The following is a 17,276-nucleotide window of genomic DNA, read 5'->3' as shown; positions in this document are numbered from 1 at the left end:
AAAAATTATACTGAAATTGGTCGCCAAGACGATCCTATCATTACGCCGAGTTTTATTCACTTGTTATTCACAGTGCAGTTACAAACCTTACAGAATTCCCGGCTGGTGTCAACACGTGGGCATCTAGGGATCAAGTGTGGTTACAGAAAATGGCTATACCTCTTCTTTTGTCAAAACAATTCAAAAAAAGAATTATATGACAATTAGCCGCTAAGACCACTCTTTCATTATTACGTAGTTCACAGTGAAGTTGTGAATATTGTGGAATTCCCGCCTGCAGCCAATATATGGGCTTCTACGGGAGGGAAGTGGACAGCCCCAGGTTTGTCCACTTGAATACAACACTAGTCCTCCCAAGTTTCGTTCAGCTAATTAGCTACGAAGTATGCTATATCGCAAATTGCAAACAAACGTGTTCTGTTTAGTGCACTCCTTTGGACTTCGCCCCAGTGAACGCATATCGCCGCTCGCATCGAGGCTCGGTTTAACGGCCACCTGCGTCTGAACGGAGCTCCGCCGTAGCAGCGTCGACAGCTGCGTCTTTGGGGAGACGTGGTAAAAGCCTTACGGCGGTAGCTGTGTCTATGTATGACGTAGTGCGTGACGTAGTGCATGACGTGGTGCGCGCCTCATATTTCTTCATATTTCGCATAAAGGACATATACACAAATATATGTACAATTATACAGACCAACAAAACTCCATACCAACATAATGTATACCACAATAGCAGCTTCTTTGGTCAATCACCTTCATAGGGTGGAATGGCTCCTCAACTTTATCTTACTGCCGCGAGACCGAGATAGTCACAATAGGCGACTGATTCTCGGACACGCACCGGTGTTGCACGTGTTGCAAGTCACTCAGGAGCGTCTCAACATGCGACACGTTTTGTGTATCTTTATTTTCATCACTGCTTCTTCTTATTTATTTAGGCGCACTAAGTCGGCATGCATATTTGTGCACGCGGTGCCGGAATGAAGTATGAAAAGCACTAAGGCGGTGTCACGAGAATGCGCCTCCCAAGCAAGTAGTAGCATTCTCTTTTCTCTTGAGACCGCCATTTAAGTGCACAAGCTCACGCATACACAGCTATTTCGCCTCACAAACTTGATAGGCTCTGAACTTAATGTCACCTTCGCAGGTATGGTGGACACGGTGGACCAGTCCGTAGGCCAGGTGTTCAAGACGCTTGAGGAAGCCGGCATGCTCAACAACGTTGTCGTGCTATTCACCAGTGACAACGGCGGCACCCCGCACGGCGATCACTCAACCCGCAGCTTCAATTGGCCACTGCGCGGTTTGAAGATGTCGATCTGGGAAGGTTCGACCAAGGTTCCCGCCTTCGTCTGGAGTGCCCTGCTCAAGCAGAGGCAAGGAGTGTCGAACCAGCTTATGCATCTCACAGACTGGTTCACAACATTCTACAGAATCGCTGGTCAGTGCCTAAGCTATTCCTAAATATTGACCTTGATCATTGAAACCAGAAATATGGCTAACAAAAAGGCATAGTGTACAGCGCTTTGAGCACTTCGCCGAAGGCAACAAATTATACATGTAAATATCCCATGCATTCTTCACACGTTTTACGCCATAGGGAAAGCTTTCGCTTAAAAAAGAGTGAGAGAGAGAGAGAGACAAACAGGCAGGGCAAGAGAGTAACCTGAAAAAGAGTCCCACTTTTGGCCCTGCACGGTGAAAAGGAACTACTTTGGAATGTAAAGAGATAGGAAAGGAGGTCAAACATGTCGGGTACTACTTTGTCGCGCGTAAAAAGGAGAGTCGCCATGCATCTCGGAGGCTATGCACGCAACAGTAATTTAACTTCTCTGACCATCAATGCATGACGGCCAGCGATTGTTTTCCGAAAGACACACCATCAGGTGCTGCGAGATAATAGACATACATGAGCCCCTATTTATGTATATATTCATCGATATTATCATCGATGACGAACACGGCTGCATGCTACCAGCTTATTCTAGCGATCGCGACTTCCAACGACTTACCCAGTGTTACCCAGTGTATCCTGGAAATTTTCCTACGTCACGGTTCTTTTTGCGAGTGCTGCTCACAGGTTTTTGGTTTTTGGTTTTTGGCTGTGGCTACTTCGTCTGCTGTGAGATGCCTACTAATGTTGAGCTATGCCAAAATATTAAGCGGCTCGAATGTTTGCTTGAGGGCAAACTGGATTCTGTTGTTGAAAACATTGCTGCAAGGATTGTACAAAAACTTGAAGAGCAGGGCCCTGGCAATATTTCTGCACTTGCTGATAGTGTACGTTTTATCAGTCAGCAGTATGAAGAAATGAGGACGACGTTTGATGGACTGTCCGCTACAAACAAGGCTTTGCAGCACAACATGAATCCCTGACAAAAAGAATTTCATCAATGGAACAGTACAGCAGGCTGAACAATATTGAAATAAAGGCATCCCGTCTACGCAAGGAGAGGATTGCTCTGCTATTTTGAGTGCTGTCGCTGATGCAATTGGTTGTCAATATGTTGTGGCGGACATCGACACAGTTCACCGGGTCGCTAGCAAATCACTCCATAAAAATTTAATCGTTCGATTTTGCTCCCATGTCAAGAAGAATGATTTCCTCCGTAAGGCTCGAAAGGCGCGCCTGAGAACCTCCATGATCGGGCTCTCGGGTAATAATGATAGCCCTATTAGTATCAATGAGCACCTCACATTTGAAAACAAACATCTGTTCAGCCGAGCTCTTGCTCTAAAAAAGCAGCATAAGTGGCAGTTCCTTTGGACAGACAACTGTCAGATTGAAGCACGCAAGACTGAAAATAGCAAAGTGTTCTTCATAAGCTCTGAGTCTGACCTCAGCGTCATCACTTAACCTGATTTGCGATTCATCATCAGCATCAGCCTGGTTATGCCCACTGGAGGGCAAAGGCCTCTCCCATATTTCTCCAACAACCCCGGTCATGTACTAATTGTGGCCATGCCGTCCCTGCAAATTTCTTAACTTCATCCGCCCACCTAATTTTCTGCCGTCCCCTGCTACGCTTCCCTTCCCTTGGAATCCATTCCGTAACCCTTAATGACCATCGGTTATCTTCCCTCCTCATTACATGTCCTGCCCATGCCCATTTCTTTTTCTTGATTTCAACTAAGATGTCATTAACTCGCGTTTGTTCCCTCACCCAATCTGCTCTTTTCTTATCCCTTAACGTTACACCTATCATTCTTCTTTCCATAGCTCGTTGCGTCGTCCTCAACTTGAGTAGACCCCTTTTCGTAAGCCTCCAGGTTTCTGCCCCGTAGGTGAGTACTGGTAAGCCACAGCTATTATACACTTTTCTCTTGAGGGATAATGGCAACCTGCTGTTCATGATCTGAGAATGCCTGCCAAACGCACCCCAGCCCATTCTTATTCTTCTGATTATTTCCGTCTCATGATCCGGATCCGCAGTCACTACCTGCCCTAAGTAGATGTATTCCCTTACGACTTCCAGTGCCTCGCTGCCCATTGTAAATTGCTGTTCTCTTCCGAGACTGTTAAACATTACTTTAGTTTTCTGCAGATTATTTTTAGACCCACTCTTCTGCTTTGCCTCTCCAGGTCAGTGAGCATGCATTGCAGTTGGTCCCCTGAGTTACTAAGCAAGGCAATATCATCAGCGAATCGCAAGTTACTAAGGTATTCTCCATTAACTTTTATCCCCATTTCATCCCAATCCGGGTCTCTGAATACCTCCTGTAAACAAGCTGTGAATAGCATTGGAGAGATCGTATCCACCTGCCTGACGCCTTTCTTTATTGGGATTTTGTTGCTTTCTTTATGGAGGACTACGGTGGCTGTGGAGCCGCTATAGATATTTTTCAGTATTTTTACATATGGCTCGTCTACACCGTGATTCCGTAATGCCTCCATGACTGCTGAGGTTTCGACAGAATCAAATGCTTTCTCGTAATCAATGAAAGCTATATATAGGGGTTGGTTATATTCCGCACATTTCTCTATCACCTGATTGATAGTGTGAATATGATCTATTGTTGAGTAGCCTTTACGGAATCCTGCCTGGTCCTTTGCTTGACAGAAGTCTAAGGTGTTCCTGATTCTATTTGCAATTACCTTAGTAAATAGTTTGTAGGCAACGGACAGTAAGCTGATCGGTCTATAATTTTTCAAGTCTTTGGCGTCCCCTTTCTTATGGATTAGGATTATGTTAGCGTTTTTCCAAGATTCCGGTACGCTCGACGTTATGAGGCATTGCGTATACAGGGTGGCCAGTTTCCCTAGAACAATCTGCCCACCATCCTTCAATAAATCTGCTGTTACCTGATCCTCCCCAGCTGCCTTCCCCCTTTGCATATATCCCAAGGCTTTCTTTACTTCTTCCGGCGTTACCTGTGGGATTTCGAATTCCTCTAGACTATTTTCTCTTCCATTATCGCCGTGGGTGGCACTGGTGGTGTATAAATCTCTATATAACTCCTCAGCCACTTGTATTATCTCATCCATATTAGTAATGATATTGCCGGCTTTGTCTCTTAACGCATACATCTGAATCTTGCCAATTCCTAGTTTCTTCTTCACTGTTTTTAGGCTTCCTCCGTTCCTGAGAGCATGTTCAATTCTATCCATATTATACTTCCTTATGTCAGCTGTCTTACGCTTGTTGATTAACTTCGAAAGTTCTGCCAGTTCTATTCTAGCTGTAGCGTTAGATGCTTTCGTACATTGGCGTTTCTTGATCAGATCTTTCGTCTCCTGCGATAGTTTACTGGTGTCCTGCCTAACGGAGTTACCACCGACTTCCATTGCACACTCCTTAATGATGTCCACAAGACTGTCGTTCATTGCTTCAACACTAAGGTCCTCTTCGTGAGTTAAAGCCAAATACCTGTTCTGAAGCTTGATCTGGAATTCCTCTATTTTCCCTCTTACCGCAAACTCATTGATCGGCTTCTTAAGTACCAGTTTCTTCCGTTCCCTTCTCAGGTCTAGGCTAATTCGAGTTCTTACCATCCTGTGGTCACTACAGTGCACCTTGCCGAGCACGTCCACATCTTGCATGATGCCAGGGTTAGCGCAGAGTATGAAGTCTATTTCATTTCTGGTCTCGCCGTTCGGGCCCCTCCACGTCCACTTTCGGCTATCCCGCTTGCGGAAGAAGGTATTCATTATCCTCATATTATTCTCTTCCGCACACTCTACCAATAACTCCCCCTGATATTCCTAGTGCCTATGCCATATTCCCCCACTGCCTTGTCTCCAGCCTGCTTTTTCCCTACCTTGGCATTAAAGTCACCCATTAGTATTGTGTATTTAGTTTTCACTGTACCCCTTGCCGATTCCACGTCTTCGTAGAAGCTTTCGACTTCCTGGTCATCATGACTGGATGTAGGGGCGTAGACCTGTACAATCTTCATTTTGTACCTCTTATTAAGTTTCACAACAAGACCTGCCACCCTCTTGTTAATGCCATAGAATTCCTGGATGTTACCAGCTATATTCTTATTAATCAGGAATCCGACGCCTAGTTCCCTTCTCTCTGCTAAGCCCCGGTAGCACAGGACGTGCCCGCTTTTGAGCACTGTATATGCTTCTTTTGGCCTCCTAACTTTACTGACGGCCACGGCGGCCGCATTTCGATGGGGGCGAAATGCGAAAACACCCGTGTGCTTAGATTTAGGTGCACGTTAAAGAACCCCAGGTGGTCAAAATTTCCGGAGTCCTCCACTACGGCGTGCCTCATAATCAGAAAATGGTTTTGGCACGTAAAACCCCAAATAAAAAAAAATAACTTTACTGAGCCCTATTATATCCCATATACTGCCCTCTAATTCCTCCAATAGCACTGCTAGACTCGCCTCACTAGATAAAGTTCTAGGCTTAAACGTTGCCAGGTTCATATTCCAATGGTGGCCTGTCCGGAGCCAGTGATTCTTAGCACCCTCTGCAGCGTCGCAGGTCTGACCGCCGCCGTGGTCGGTTGCTTCGCAGCTGCTGGGGACTGAGGGCCGGGGTTTGATTGTGTGGTTCATGTAGGAGGTTGTGGCCGAGTACTGCACCAGGGTGGCCAATCCTGCTCTGGTGAGGGAGTGCGTTACCGGTTCTGGTCACCGGGATCAGGCCACACTCCAGGCCTGTTTATGCAATTTTATCAACACGCGGATTTTTTTTTTAATCCGGTGGAAAATTGCCGGCACCGGGATTCGAACCACGGACCTCTTGCACGCGAGGCGGGTGTTCTACCTCTACGCCACCGCGCCACCTGTGTTTTAGTCATTCAATCATTCACTCAAACATGTTTTTGTTTTCACCTTCTGAAGATACGTCACTGCTTATATCTGTTGGTTGTTCATTGCTTCACTTCAATGCACGAAGTTTGCGTAAGAATCATGATAGCATATCTTCATTCATCGACTCTCTTTCCCACACTTTTTATTTCATCTGAATAACTGAGACATGGCTTAGCCCGGCTGATAGCAATTTATGCGGGTTCCGTGCCTATCAGGCTGAGTATTGTAACCGTGTTATATATCAACATGGTGGTAGTGCGATTTTCGTCGCACCCCACATTAAATATAAACGTAGACTGTACCTTTCCATAGATCTATTTCACTGCGAAACTGTTTGGATTGAAACCGATGCCTTGTCTTTTCCGAATTATTGTGGCGGAATTATTATTGGCTGTATGTGCCACTCTTCATCTTCTTCCATACCTGATTTCCTTCGTCATGTTAGCTTTGTTCTTCAAACAATTAATAGTGAAAACAAGCCTGCCCTAATTGTACGTGATATAAATAGTAACGTGCTCGATGTGGATAATAGTACGGTATGCGCTTATTCCGACTGTTTTTCTGGCTTTGGGCTTGAGCAATTAATGACATCCGCCACCAGGATTTCCACTCAAGGAAGCAGAGTACTACATTGAAAAAGTACTACATTGCACTCTTTCAAATATGAACTCAAGAATTATTTGCTGTCTGATGAATTTCCTGCAATTATATTTTGCTATTTATCTTTCTGTGTGTGCAGTAGCTGTGCTACAACCAAAAAGCCTTCATGAGAAACCGCCTAAGTCGAGAACACGTTCCGCGATTGCAATTCTTGCTTTTCGCATAACGTTTCAGGCCTGCAAGAAGCCCACGTATTGCAACCATTATAGATTTTTTTGGCCACCGTTTCTAGAGTTTTCTTATGCAACGTCGCTGCAATCGCGCACCGCTAATGCAAACCAGGTAAATGTCCTTGCTCCGGGATTGGCCGGAACTGCAAAGCATTAGCTAGTCGTTACACCCTAAGCTCGGGTGTTCTTATTATAAAACTCCCTATTATGGATCCCGCCGTTAGATTCACCTTGCAGGTGCAATGTGAACAGAATGCACTGTGTGACTTCTTAGCGCTGGTAGCGGGCTGTGCGACCGATGGCTAATGCAAGGAGAGCACTAGCGCCAACGTTAGCTGGCACTTCTCTCGCTTCCGAAATTCTGAAGCTTCCCTGCTCCCGCTCTTTTGGCATACCGTTTTTGTTGCGCGTCAGGTTGTAGCGCGACAACTATACAATGACCTAGTACTTCCTTTTTCGAACGCGAGTCACGCTGATATGGCGTTGTAGTATGTTGCCAGGTGGCTCTTTCTATCCCCTCCTTGTGGTCGTTTCTGTGCGCACAACGTAACAATAACCGCCATATAATGATCTTCTGCTTGAGTCTCATGTTATTCTAGTGGCACGCATGTATACGTTGCTGTGGTTTACGTTGAACTTCTCCCTTTTTATTCGCTCTTCAGGCGGCAACGCATCGAATCTGGAAAACACGGACGGACTCGACATGTGGGACTACCTGTCGAACGGAACGGGTTCCGCTCGTACCGAACTCGTCTACAATATCAACCCCTTGGACCCACCGGAATCGTCTGTGGCAGCCATCCGTGACTCGCAGTACAAGCTGGTACTCGACCCCACGGGGGCTGACAGCGAGCGCTACCGAACGACAGGTGGACGTCGTCCGTTCGACGACCTCGACGAACTGCTCGCCCGCTCAGAGGCAGCCGAGGCGCTGAGGAGGTTCTACAACACGGATAGCTTGACCTTCCCTAAAGACTGGAGGAAGAGGGCGACGCTTACCTGCGGCGACAACCCCACTGACAACTTCTCCCCCGATGACGAAGTGTTCCTGTTTGATATCGCCAAGGATCCGTGCGAGCTGAACAATCTCGCAGAAGAACACCCAGACGTGAGTGTCACAAATTGACCGCTTCGACCTAATTAGGAGTAAGTTTTGGTGAGCTCCCACCACGTATGTAGGGGATACCGGAGTGAAAGAAAACTAGATAGCAGAGGCAAGCAGGGTGACCTGCAGAGAAACATCTAGCCTCTCAGCCTACGTTAGGGGACACATTCCAAAAAAATACTGCAGCGCATATTTTGAAACTCTCCTTCGTTCTCTCTGCATGTTCTCGCATGCGTGCGCTATGTGTTCTCAATGAATTTCACTTTCCACTTATTAACCGTGATCTGTAATTGTACAGATTATGTGATGCATAGCGGACTGCAGTGTGATAAAATTACTGCGTTCAGATAATAGCCCTATTTACTTACGTCATCCGTTCCGTTCATACGTTCATACGTCATGCGTACATTGATTTACGCTACTCAGAAATCAACCTCACAACCACGGCTCTAACCAGCGGCCGTGCCACAACCACGCAGCTACCACGTGGTTTCAAATTACCTAACACAAGAACTACTACCAAGTTTTTGATAAATAGTTTGTGGACCAGGGTTGAACACAGAATTTCCAGAAGAGACACGCCTTCGGCAATGCTGATCTCATCAACTCTGTTTCTCCCTGTAAACCGTCCGTCTTGTTTTAATTAGAAACATTCGACCAATTTTCACTTTCTTTTACAATTGATGACCAAAGCTTGTCCCCAGCGTTACTCACTTGCCACGCTCCTCAATTACAATTTACGATTATTTTTGCCTGTCTTACCTTACACAGGAACTCATTCTGCGTCCTCGATTTGAGGAAAAACAAAAGAAGGCAGTTACGTCCGGAGGCGAAGTGTTGAAAGCGATAGCGACTGACAGCGTCACGCTGAAAGGGTCTCACAACGCTGGCAGGATAGGGACCGTCTCCGGTGGTGCAGCGGGCGTGACCCATCGCACGTCAACGGTGCACGAGATGAGACAGAAAAATAAACACTCGAAAAATAAACAAAAGCTCTGAAGAAAAGGATTAGGTAGATATAGCTTGTCGTTTACTATTCGTTCTGCTAAGAACAGTGCTTGCACCACGGTGTGGTATACAGTGAGCTGCTCAGCAGGAACGATTACGCGCGCGTGCCCACAACGCTCAACCCAGAAGCGGTGGGCAGGGCGCCGCCCCTGCTTCAGCAGAGCGGTTTGAACGAAGCGTCATGGTGCATCCTCTTGGATGCGTCGCTTTTGCAGCCGAACTCACGGCCCGTCTCTGGAGACTTTCTAATCCACCATGTGTGGGCTGCGTGGGCCACGCAGGCGTGTCGATACCTTCGCAGTGTCGCAGCGGCAGTGGCAATGGTGGCGCCGTCAGCTCGAACGTGCTTCGAGCGCCCGTATGCAATTGCTATCGTAATAAAATTGGGATCCACACAAGAGTAGCACGAAGCAACTAAGCACGAACTACAGAGGAAGCTTCTCATCTGGTCAAAAAATTTATCTAGGTCTCGGTATCGAACCTTGAAGCCGCTTCTCTACCACCTTGTCTCTATATAATCTGCACTAACAGGAAGGCTACTAGATTCGTGGAGCTAAGCGAAATTAATGCAGAGTTTCAAGCGCAACTCGTAACTGAAAACTTCACTCTCGGGACTAGTGCAATTTATTTCTTTTCATTGCGCAAAGCTTCCTCCCCACTGAGAAACTTCGCGGAACTGATTTGCTGTCGTACTTTCTTTTTATTTTGCAGATTGTATCTACTTTGACGAAACGTTTAGATTATTACCGATCAGTTGCCACTCCTAGTTTGAACAAACCCGTTGATCCTGCAAGCTTTCCGGAGAACCATGACGGAACATGGGCACCTTGGATTGAGTCATCTTAAGAGTCGTGTACACGTTGACAGTACGGGCGCGCTATACTTATTCAATCAGAAATAAAGTTTTTTGGAGAAGTGCATCCTGGCTTCGCAGCATCTGAATGCAACAAAATCTAAGAAAAAACGAGTGAGAATTCGAAGAACGGGGCGTGCAGACAGAGACAGGCGAAGCGCTTCTTCTGTCTCAGTCTGCACGTGCCGTTCTTTGCATTGTTACCCGTTTTTTTTTTTCAGACTTGTACCAACCGACCCAATTATGCACTTTATGTCAATAAATCACTTGCTCGTGGAACGTCATTGTCAAATATATACTTAACGAGACAACGGATCAGTCCTTGTGTAGTTTATTCGCGCTGTAAATTGAGCTATGAAAGCAAGTTCATATCCACTGTATGTTAGTATCTGTTCCCGCATATTAAATTCATTGCACTTATCTTCTCTTGCGCATAGTAAAGTCGATAATACCTTTCTTGTTTTCTTTTCTCTTCTGTGATGTGCCGTTCTTTGGAAGTACCTATGTGCAGCGTACGTGGGTTAGTGCGTTTGTCTGTAAGTTCGCAAGAAATATTCAAAATACATTTTAGCACTGGTGGCAGCCGCTACAACAGATATTTATTTATTTATTCCCACGCCTTAAAGGCCCCTGGAGAGGTTTTACGTGAGAGGTGGGCGCATACATTTTCCCCCATGAGCTTATTCTTCAATGATGCGTTTAAAATGAGGAGGGTTCTCATTAAGAAGAGTTGAAGCGGGAGGTTCATTCCTTTCATTTGGGGTACGAACAAAAAATGAAGATAGATGAGTGGTGGTTCGGGCTGGTGGAGGACACATGGCTTTGATGTGGTTGGTCTTGTTTCAATGGCGGCAAACTGGACAAATGTTGGAGGACCGGGGAGGTACATGGAAGAAATTGTGGCGAAGTACAAGGTTAGGTAGGTTAGCCCATCACTTAAGTTCTGTAGTACTGGAAGTGAAAGATTAATCATCGGAAATAAACCGCGCAGCAAGATATTGAAGTCTTTCTAACATGTTAATATAGTTAGCTTGATAAAGGTCCCATATGGCACATGCGTATTCGACTTTAGGTCTGACGAAAGTACAATATGCTAGATGTTTGACAGGGGCGGGAGCAAATCAGAGGTTACGGCGCAAGTAGCCAAGCATGTGGTTAGCATTGTTAGATATCGTGTTTATGTTTGTGAACCATGACATATTGGAGTGAAAACTAAGGTATTTGTAAGCACTAACTGAGGAAATAATGGAACCATTGATTACACATTCACGGACGGGATAGGAGGGCCTGCGGTGGAAAGATAAAAGGGATGACTTGTTAGTATTCAAGCTCATTAAGCATATTTTGGATCAGCTTGAGGAGCTAGTACGTCGTCATTATTATTAATTTGCCTATACAGCACGCAATCATCAGCAAATAAAAGTATTTCTGATGAAATGTTAGTCGGTAGGTAGTTAATATTGTTACGGCAAGGAAGAAACGTGTGTCTATTTAGAGATGGCTTTTAATGGCTGACCCAACAAGCGCACAGCAGCGATAATACTAAACTCTTCTTCGTCCTCTCCAAGACCACCATCAGCGTCCTCTTCTACCTACATTACCGACTGTGACATCACCTCATCAGAAAAAGCACCTTATTGGTGCGGCTCATTGGTCTGAGAAAGGTAAGGTTTGAGACGGCTGACGTGGATGATGTCAGAGAGAGGTGAAGGCACCGTGTCATCCAGCGGAGACACTTCATATGTGACAGGGGTCACCTGGCGAAGGATGCGGTAAGGGCCATAGTATCGCGAGAGGTATTTCTCCGAAAGACCGACACGCCGAGTTGGATAGCAAACTAGCACAAGAGCGCCTGGTTCGTAGTTCACGTCGTGATGGCGCTGGTCGTAACGACACTCTTGGCGTGTCTGTGAAGCAGAAAGACGAATGCGGGCAATCTGGCGTGCTTGGGTCGCTGTGGCTATAACATCCCGAGTGTACTCTGTCGGCGAGTCGAGTGTGGTCGAAAGGAGAGTCTCGAAAGGCAAAGTCGGCTCACGGCCAAAGAGGAGATAGAAGGGTGAATAGCCAGCTGTGTCGTGGCGCGAGGAATTGTAGGTGAACGTGACATTACCTACTGAGAATATATATACAAGGAAAAGCAGGGGGCCGAGTACAGTTCCCTGCAGAACGCCAGAATCTACAGTAGAAAGAGCAGAAGAGTGACCATTAATTAGCATATAAAAATTGTTTTCGGTGAGTTCAAAACCTACGCATCCAATCAAATGTACGGGGGTTAATATTCAGTATGGAAAGCTTTTGAAATAAGCCGTAGTGAGGTACATTATTGAAAGCCTTCTTGAAGTCAAGAAATAACGCATCAACGACAGTGTTAGTGTCAAAACTAAGACTGATATCGTTTCTAAAAGGTGCAAGTTGGGTGTCGCACGAGAGACCTTTTTAGAAACCATGCTGGTTAGAATGAAAAAAATTTTCTTATGCATCACTTGCTGACAGCCACAACCCCCCTAGCTTGCTTGAATATACTTGATTGATGAGGGTTATAATGCTATATATCTCCATGTTTTTTTTTAATATTTGCTTCAACCTCTAATATGCGCTAACGTGCTTGCAAGGCTCTTTGATGCTTTGGCTCCACAGACGTCGAGAAAATTTTCAATCCTTCTTGTTCTACTACAACACTGGGTACATTGTTTAAAATTTTTAGCCTTGTCACACAAAACTGACGTATTAGGACGTGGGCTTGTTTATCTTTTTCGGCTGAGCGCTTTTCACTGTCTAACAAATGTTATCGCTCAGCGTGAGACGCGCCTGCATGTCTCCGAAGTTTCTGGAATGCTATCGATGGTTCTATCCGCTGTCGTCACCAAACCTTGCGTAATCTGATTGCATGATTGAGCGACGCGAATGTTGTAGAACTTTCTGGAAGACACGCGGGCACCAGCGATTATTCTGGAAGATTCGATGGCTCGTGTATAAAAGCCGGCGCGCTTGACCGGCAAACCGGATTTCGACGATCGCCGACTGTGTTCGCCGCCGTCATTGTGCTTTAAGTGTAGCCTGTTTTTGTGGGCACAAGTTCACCCAATAAAAGTTAGTTTCGTTATTCACAGTATCGCTGCTGCGTTCTTCACTTTGACAATTACGTAACAGTGTCACCAATTTGAACATACGTCATGTGTATCTACCCTGCGAAAGGTACACCACTCTGCCATTGATCCTTCGTGGATACGGCGGCTTCCAGTGCCACGGATCATATGAGAATGCTTTATGGATTGGCCGGGATGGGTTGGCCTATTGATGAGAAATTAGCGCAACAAGCCGCGCACTTGAACACGTCAGCCGCACTCCCGAATGGGAGCGCCAGTTGGTTCGTCCCGAAGAGTTTTGTCATATACTGCTATTCCAGTGCAGTATACTTGTGTTTTGATACTCTGAATATTGCAGCAGTGAGAGCTTTTTTGGCAGCCTATGCTTGAGTGCAACTGCAAGTACATCCGCCCTCTTTTCAAGACAAGCGTAGGTGTTTGTTCAGTAGAGGTCTTGGTCAGTCTCTCTGCTCCATTGCGTACGTAAGGCGACCTAACTGGTAATTAATCTATTCGCTTGAGGTGGCAAAGAAATGGGAGTTCAAGGCCAGGAAAATGCCGACGACTGCAAGACGATTGGCCGTCGCCATAAACGACAGCGTCACAATTCACCTACTCGCCTGAGTGCATACGGTAAGTGGGCTCATGCTATACCTGCCAACATTTGTGGCTTCAGCACTGCTAGCAACAAAGTAAGCGTGACACTAAGGTAGGTGTCTGGATAAGTACGTGGCCAATGATCCGATGCACTGAAACATTGCTGAAAGCTGATAAGGCGAGCGGTTTTACACGGGCACATGGCACGTTTGTCAGCAGCTCGAGCAAGCTATCCATGACTTATGTATGTGAAGTTTCACCCCTTCCACCTTTTACTGCTGGCATAACTATATTCTCGGAACAAGCGATGATCGGAGTTAAGCAAGCATAAAATTCACTTGGTAGCTAAATAACTTATCATGCAGTAAAAGTGGCATAGGTGTGGAAGGGTGTTAATTAACTAAGCCAGAAGCAACGCCACCGTCGCAATGGGGCTAGTTAGTAAAACATAACTAGATGTGCTGCTTAGTAGCAATAACGGGAGACATCAGTAGGAAAGGTAACATAAAATAACGACTCCAACCAGGATGTGCGGGAAGATTCATTAGATAAAGAAAAACTCTGCAGTCGCATACTAAAATATACTAAAAGCGTTCAAATAAGGATTGTAAAACACCCAGCGCATCAAGACTATATCTATTGTAAAATGCATATGGGGACGCATATGCGACGTACACGGAAAACCAAGGGGGCAGCGTCATATCAGCGACATAATTGTTACAATTTGTTACAAGTGTTACAGCGGCAGCGACATAATTGCCGTTGTAACATTTCTTCCACGCATGCAAGTTAGCAAATTACCGAACGCAGGGCCACCACGAGTTAAACCGAAGAGGCCATTAGCGACTTAGCTATAACAAGACGAGCAGCAAGCAAAAGCACAAGTTCAAGTGAATAAAAAAAATGAAGAGCAACCTGAAAAAAATGTGTCATCCAAAAGCGGCATCGTACGATGAGTTCATTCATTAAGAACTAAACGGAACGACTAGGATACAAAAGGCGGATACGCAAACGCCATATAAAAGCTGAGTATGCAGCTTCTCGGCAATGCGTCGCAATACTAGCCTGTGTCAGCACGTGTGAAGATACGTGCTTTTCTGCCTTCGGGGTAGCAAGCTGTGCAAACTGTGCCACGTACTTAGGTGGATATAGAACCGGGGAAAAATGTTTGCTTGAATGCGCTCTCCCAGATATGTGCAGACCCTGTTTGCCAGTCATGGATCACATATATTCGACAGGTGACCGCTGGGAATGCTCCACGCGCTTAGAAACGGAGAAGTCATGCGAAAGTATCCTCTCTACGGAATTGCGGTTATTTTGCTGACACTAACTGGTCAAGCAGTCTTGAAGAGGAGAGACCCCTGTGGCGGCAGATCGGGTAAGCCAGGGATTTTGGGATGTGCTGATTATTTAAAAAACGGAGAGTGATGAACGCTACTCTGATCTCTTGGAGGTGGTTGTTGCTATGCTGAATTATTTCAATGGGAATACGTATAGTGCGTTTCTGCGCGTGTGTGATCGATCAATTATTGTAAACAGCTTGTGCGATTACTATGTTCTAAATATAGCCTTCCGTAATGAATGTATGCCACCTTACACTGTGATGAAAGGTATTTGTGGACAATCAATACCTTTAAAAAGACATAAAGCAAGATTATTTTAATAGTATTTTTCGCCCCCGCCAATTCTATGCACCCCTCTAAATATCGTTCACTCCACCCCACTTGCACGCGCTGCTGCATCTGTGTCACTTGTTGGAGCTAAGTCACAAGGATTCACCAAGTGGGCAACCTACGCAGGGTACCTAAGTATTCGAGGAATGTTCCTCGAGACATAAGGCTTGCATGTCGGAACAGCTCACTGTTAGGCTTTCTGTGTCAATGTACGTGACCTGTAGCAAAGCTCAGAAATAGGGCACTGATTTCTTCCCAAATATTTCAAGCGTGTTAACCCCGTCTAGCAATTGCTTAAGGATCTCTGGAAGTGCACTAGCAAAATTTCTCTGCTCTGAGCATGGTACCTAATCTGAGGGACATACCCGTTCGTAGAATCAAACAAAACTCCATCTCATTCGGCATCTCATTGATATTATATTATGCTCTGACCGCAATTTTGGCTGAAAACAATACATTGCAATGCAATACAATACAATACAATACTTTCCGAGTCTACCAGTGTGACTCGGAAAGTTCTGCAAACTGCAAGAAGGTTTTGTACAAAATTAACTCATTTTGTCGAATGTAACGCATCAGATTTAATAAAGCTTGAAGTTAGAATGTGTAAAGCTAAAAAATATGCCGAGAATTTACACATAAAGAACCAAGATTGAATATTAACACACGCCGCAGTGGTGACTCCCGATTATGTTTGGCCGCTTGGGGTACTTCGCAATGCATGATCCACGGGTACTTCTTGCGCTTTACTCTAGCCAAAATGCGCCCGCCAATGCCACCATTACGCCACTTTGGCTGGTCACAATGAGTGAAGCTAGCAAGAAGTGGCACACTGTTTCCTAAGAGACAGCGTTTTATGATTACCCAGCAGTTTTGAAAAATGTTGCTCATTGTCAGTTTGTTACTATACAAGGGAAAGGGATGAAAACGTTATACAGTAAAAGCTCGTTAATTCGAACCGCAAGGGGAAGCCGCTTCAGTTCGAATTAACGAAAGTTAGAACTAACGAAAGGGAAGGAGGGCAACAGTACACTGCGATTTGGAAGCAGTAGGGCATATCAGGAATTTGGCGTGTCAGAAAGTGATGGCGTGTGCCGCGGGCACACGCCATCTTCAAGTCGAAGCTCTGGGTCCGACTGTGCCACACCACCGATGTCCACCGAAACGAACGTGAGCCGAGGCTTAACACCATCACAATGAATCGCGACGGCCGATACCTCCTAAGCTGAAAACAGAGGTGCACAACCGATGAAGACTGTCGAGACAAAGACGCTGAACATGTGAAGGTGGCGTAGGCCCTGATTCGTTGGTTCTTGATTGCAAGCGCAGCTGCGTCGTACTTGATTCGCTGTGTTTCGGAGCTTGCCGTGCCATCTCCGCACAACATTAGCAGCTGTACAAGATTTGCAAAGCCTCCGAGATTCGCAACGGGCAAGAAGTCTCGGAGGTTACGTAGAACGGAGAGGCGGCAGCCGCCGCTGCCTTCTGGCTGACCCCGCGTCGGTTAGATTTTTTTTCCGATTTTGCCTTCTCTCGCCGTTCTCTCCGTTTCGGAGGCAATACAGCCTTGTGTGTAGGCAGTAGGCGCGTTTCTCTGGCCGTGTGCCAGGCGAGCGTAGTTCGAATTATCCGTGAGGGAACCTGCTCGCGTTCGAATTAACGGACTTTTTTATACATGGACTTCTGTGGAGCTTGGCCGGACCAAATCGTACAGTTCGAATTATCCATAAATTCGAATTATTGAAGTTCGAATTACCGAGCTTTCACTGTACTACAACCCCACCATGAAATGTTGACGCTCTCTTGACAACAGGAAAAATTACGAGAACGAGCCAATTTATTAAAACGCAATTC

At 45.8% G+C, this 17,276-nt stretch overlaps 2 protein-coding genes across 2 annotated transcripts in view; both read left to right on the top strand.

The window, feature by feature from the left end:
- LOC135921342 (arylsulfatase B-like) overlaps positions 1-10,096 on the top strand; it is a 60,420-nt gene extending 50,324 nt beyond the window's left edge. The window contains exons 8-10 of the mRNA XM_065455672.1: positions 1,145-1,438; positions 7,760-8,205; positions 9,922-10,096. Coding sequence (XP_065311744.1) covers positions 1,145-1,438; positions 7,760-8,205; positions 9,922-10,056 — 875 coding nt within the window. The 3' untranslated portion in view covers positions 10,057-10,096. The remainder of the gene's footprint in view (positions 1-1,144; positions 1,439-7,759; positions 8,206-9,921) is intronic.
- Positions 10,097-14,997: 4,901 nt separating this feature from the next.
- LOC135920705 (uncharacterized) overlaps positions 14,998-17,276 on the top strand; it is a 35,336-nt gene continuing 33,057 nt past the window's right edge. Inside the window, exon 1 of the mRNA XM_070524650.1 lies at positions 14,998-15,127. Coding sequence (XP_070380751.1) covers positions 15,001-15,127 — 127 coding nt within the window. The 5' untranslated portion in view covers positions 14,998-15,000. The remainder of the gene's footprint in view (positions 15,128-17,276) is intronic.

This window comes from Dermacentor albipictus, chromosome 8, assembly GCF_038994185.2.
Source record: "Dermacentor albipictus isolate Rhodes 1998 colony chromosome 8, USDA_Dalb.pri_finalv2, whole genome shotgun sequence".
Taxonomy (NCBI): domain Eukaryota; kingdom Metazoa; phylum Arthropoda; class Arachnida; order Ixodida; family Ixodidae; genus Dermacentor; species Dermacentor albipictus.
The sequence above is the reverse complement of the archived record's forward strand: the minus strand, read 5'-3'. Positions and strand labels throughout refer to the sequence as shown.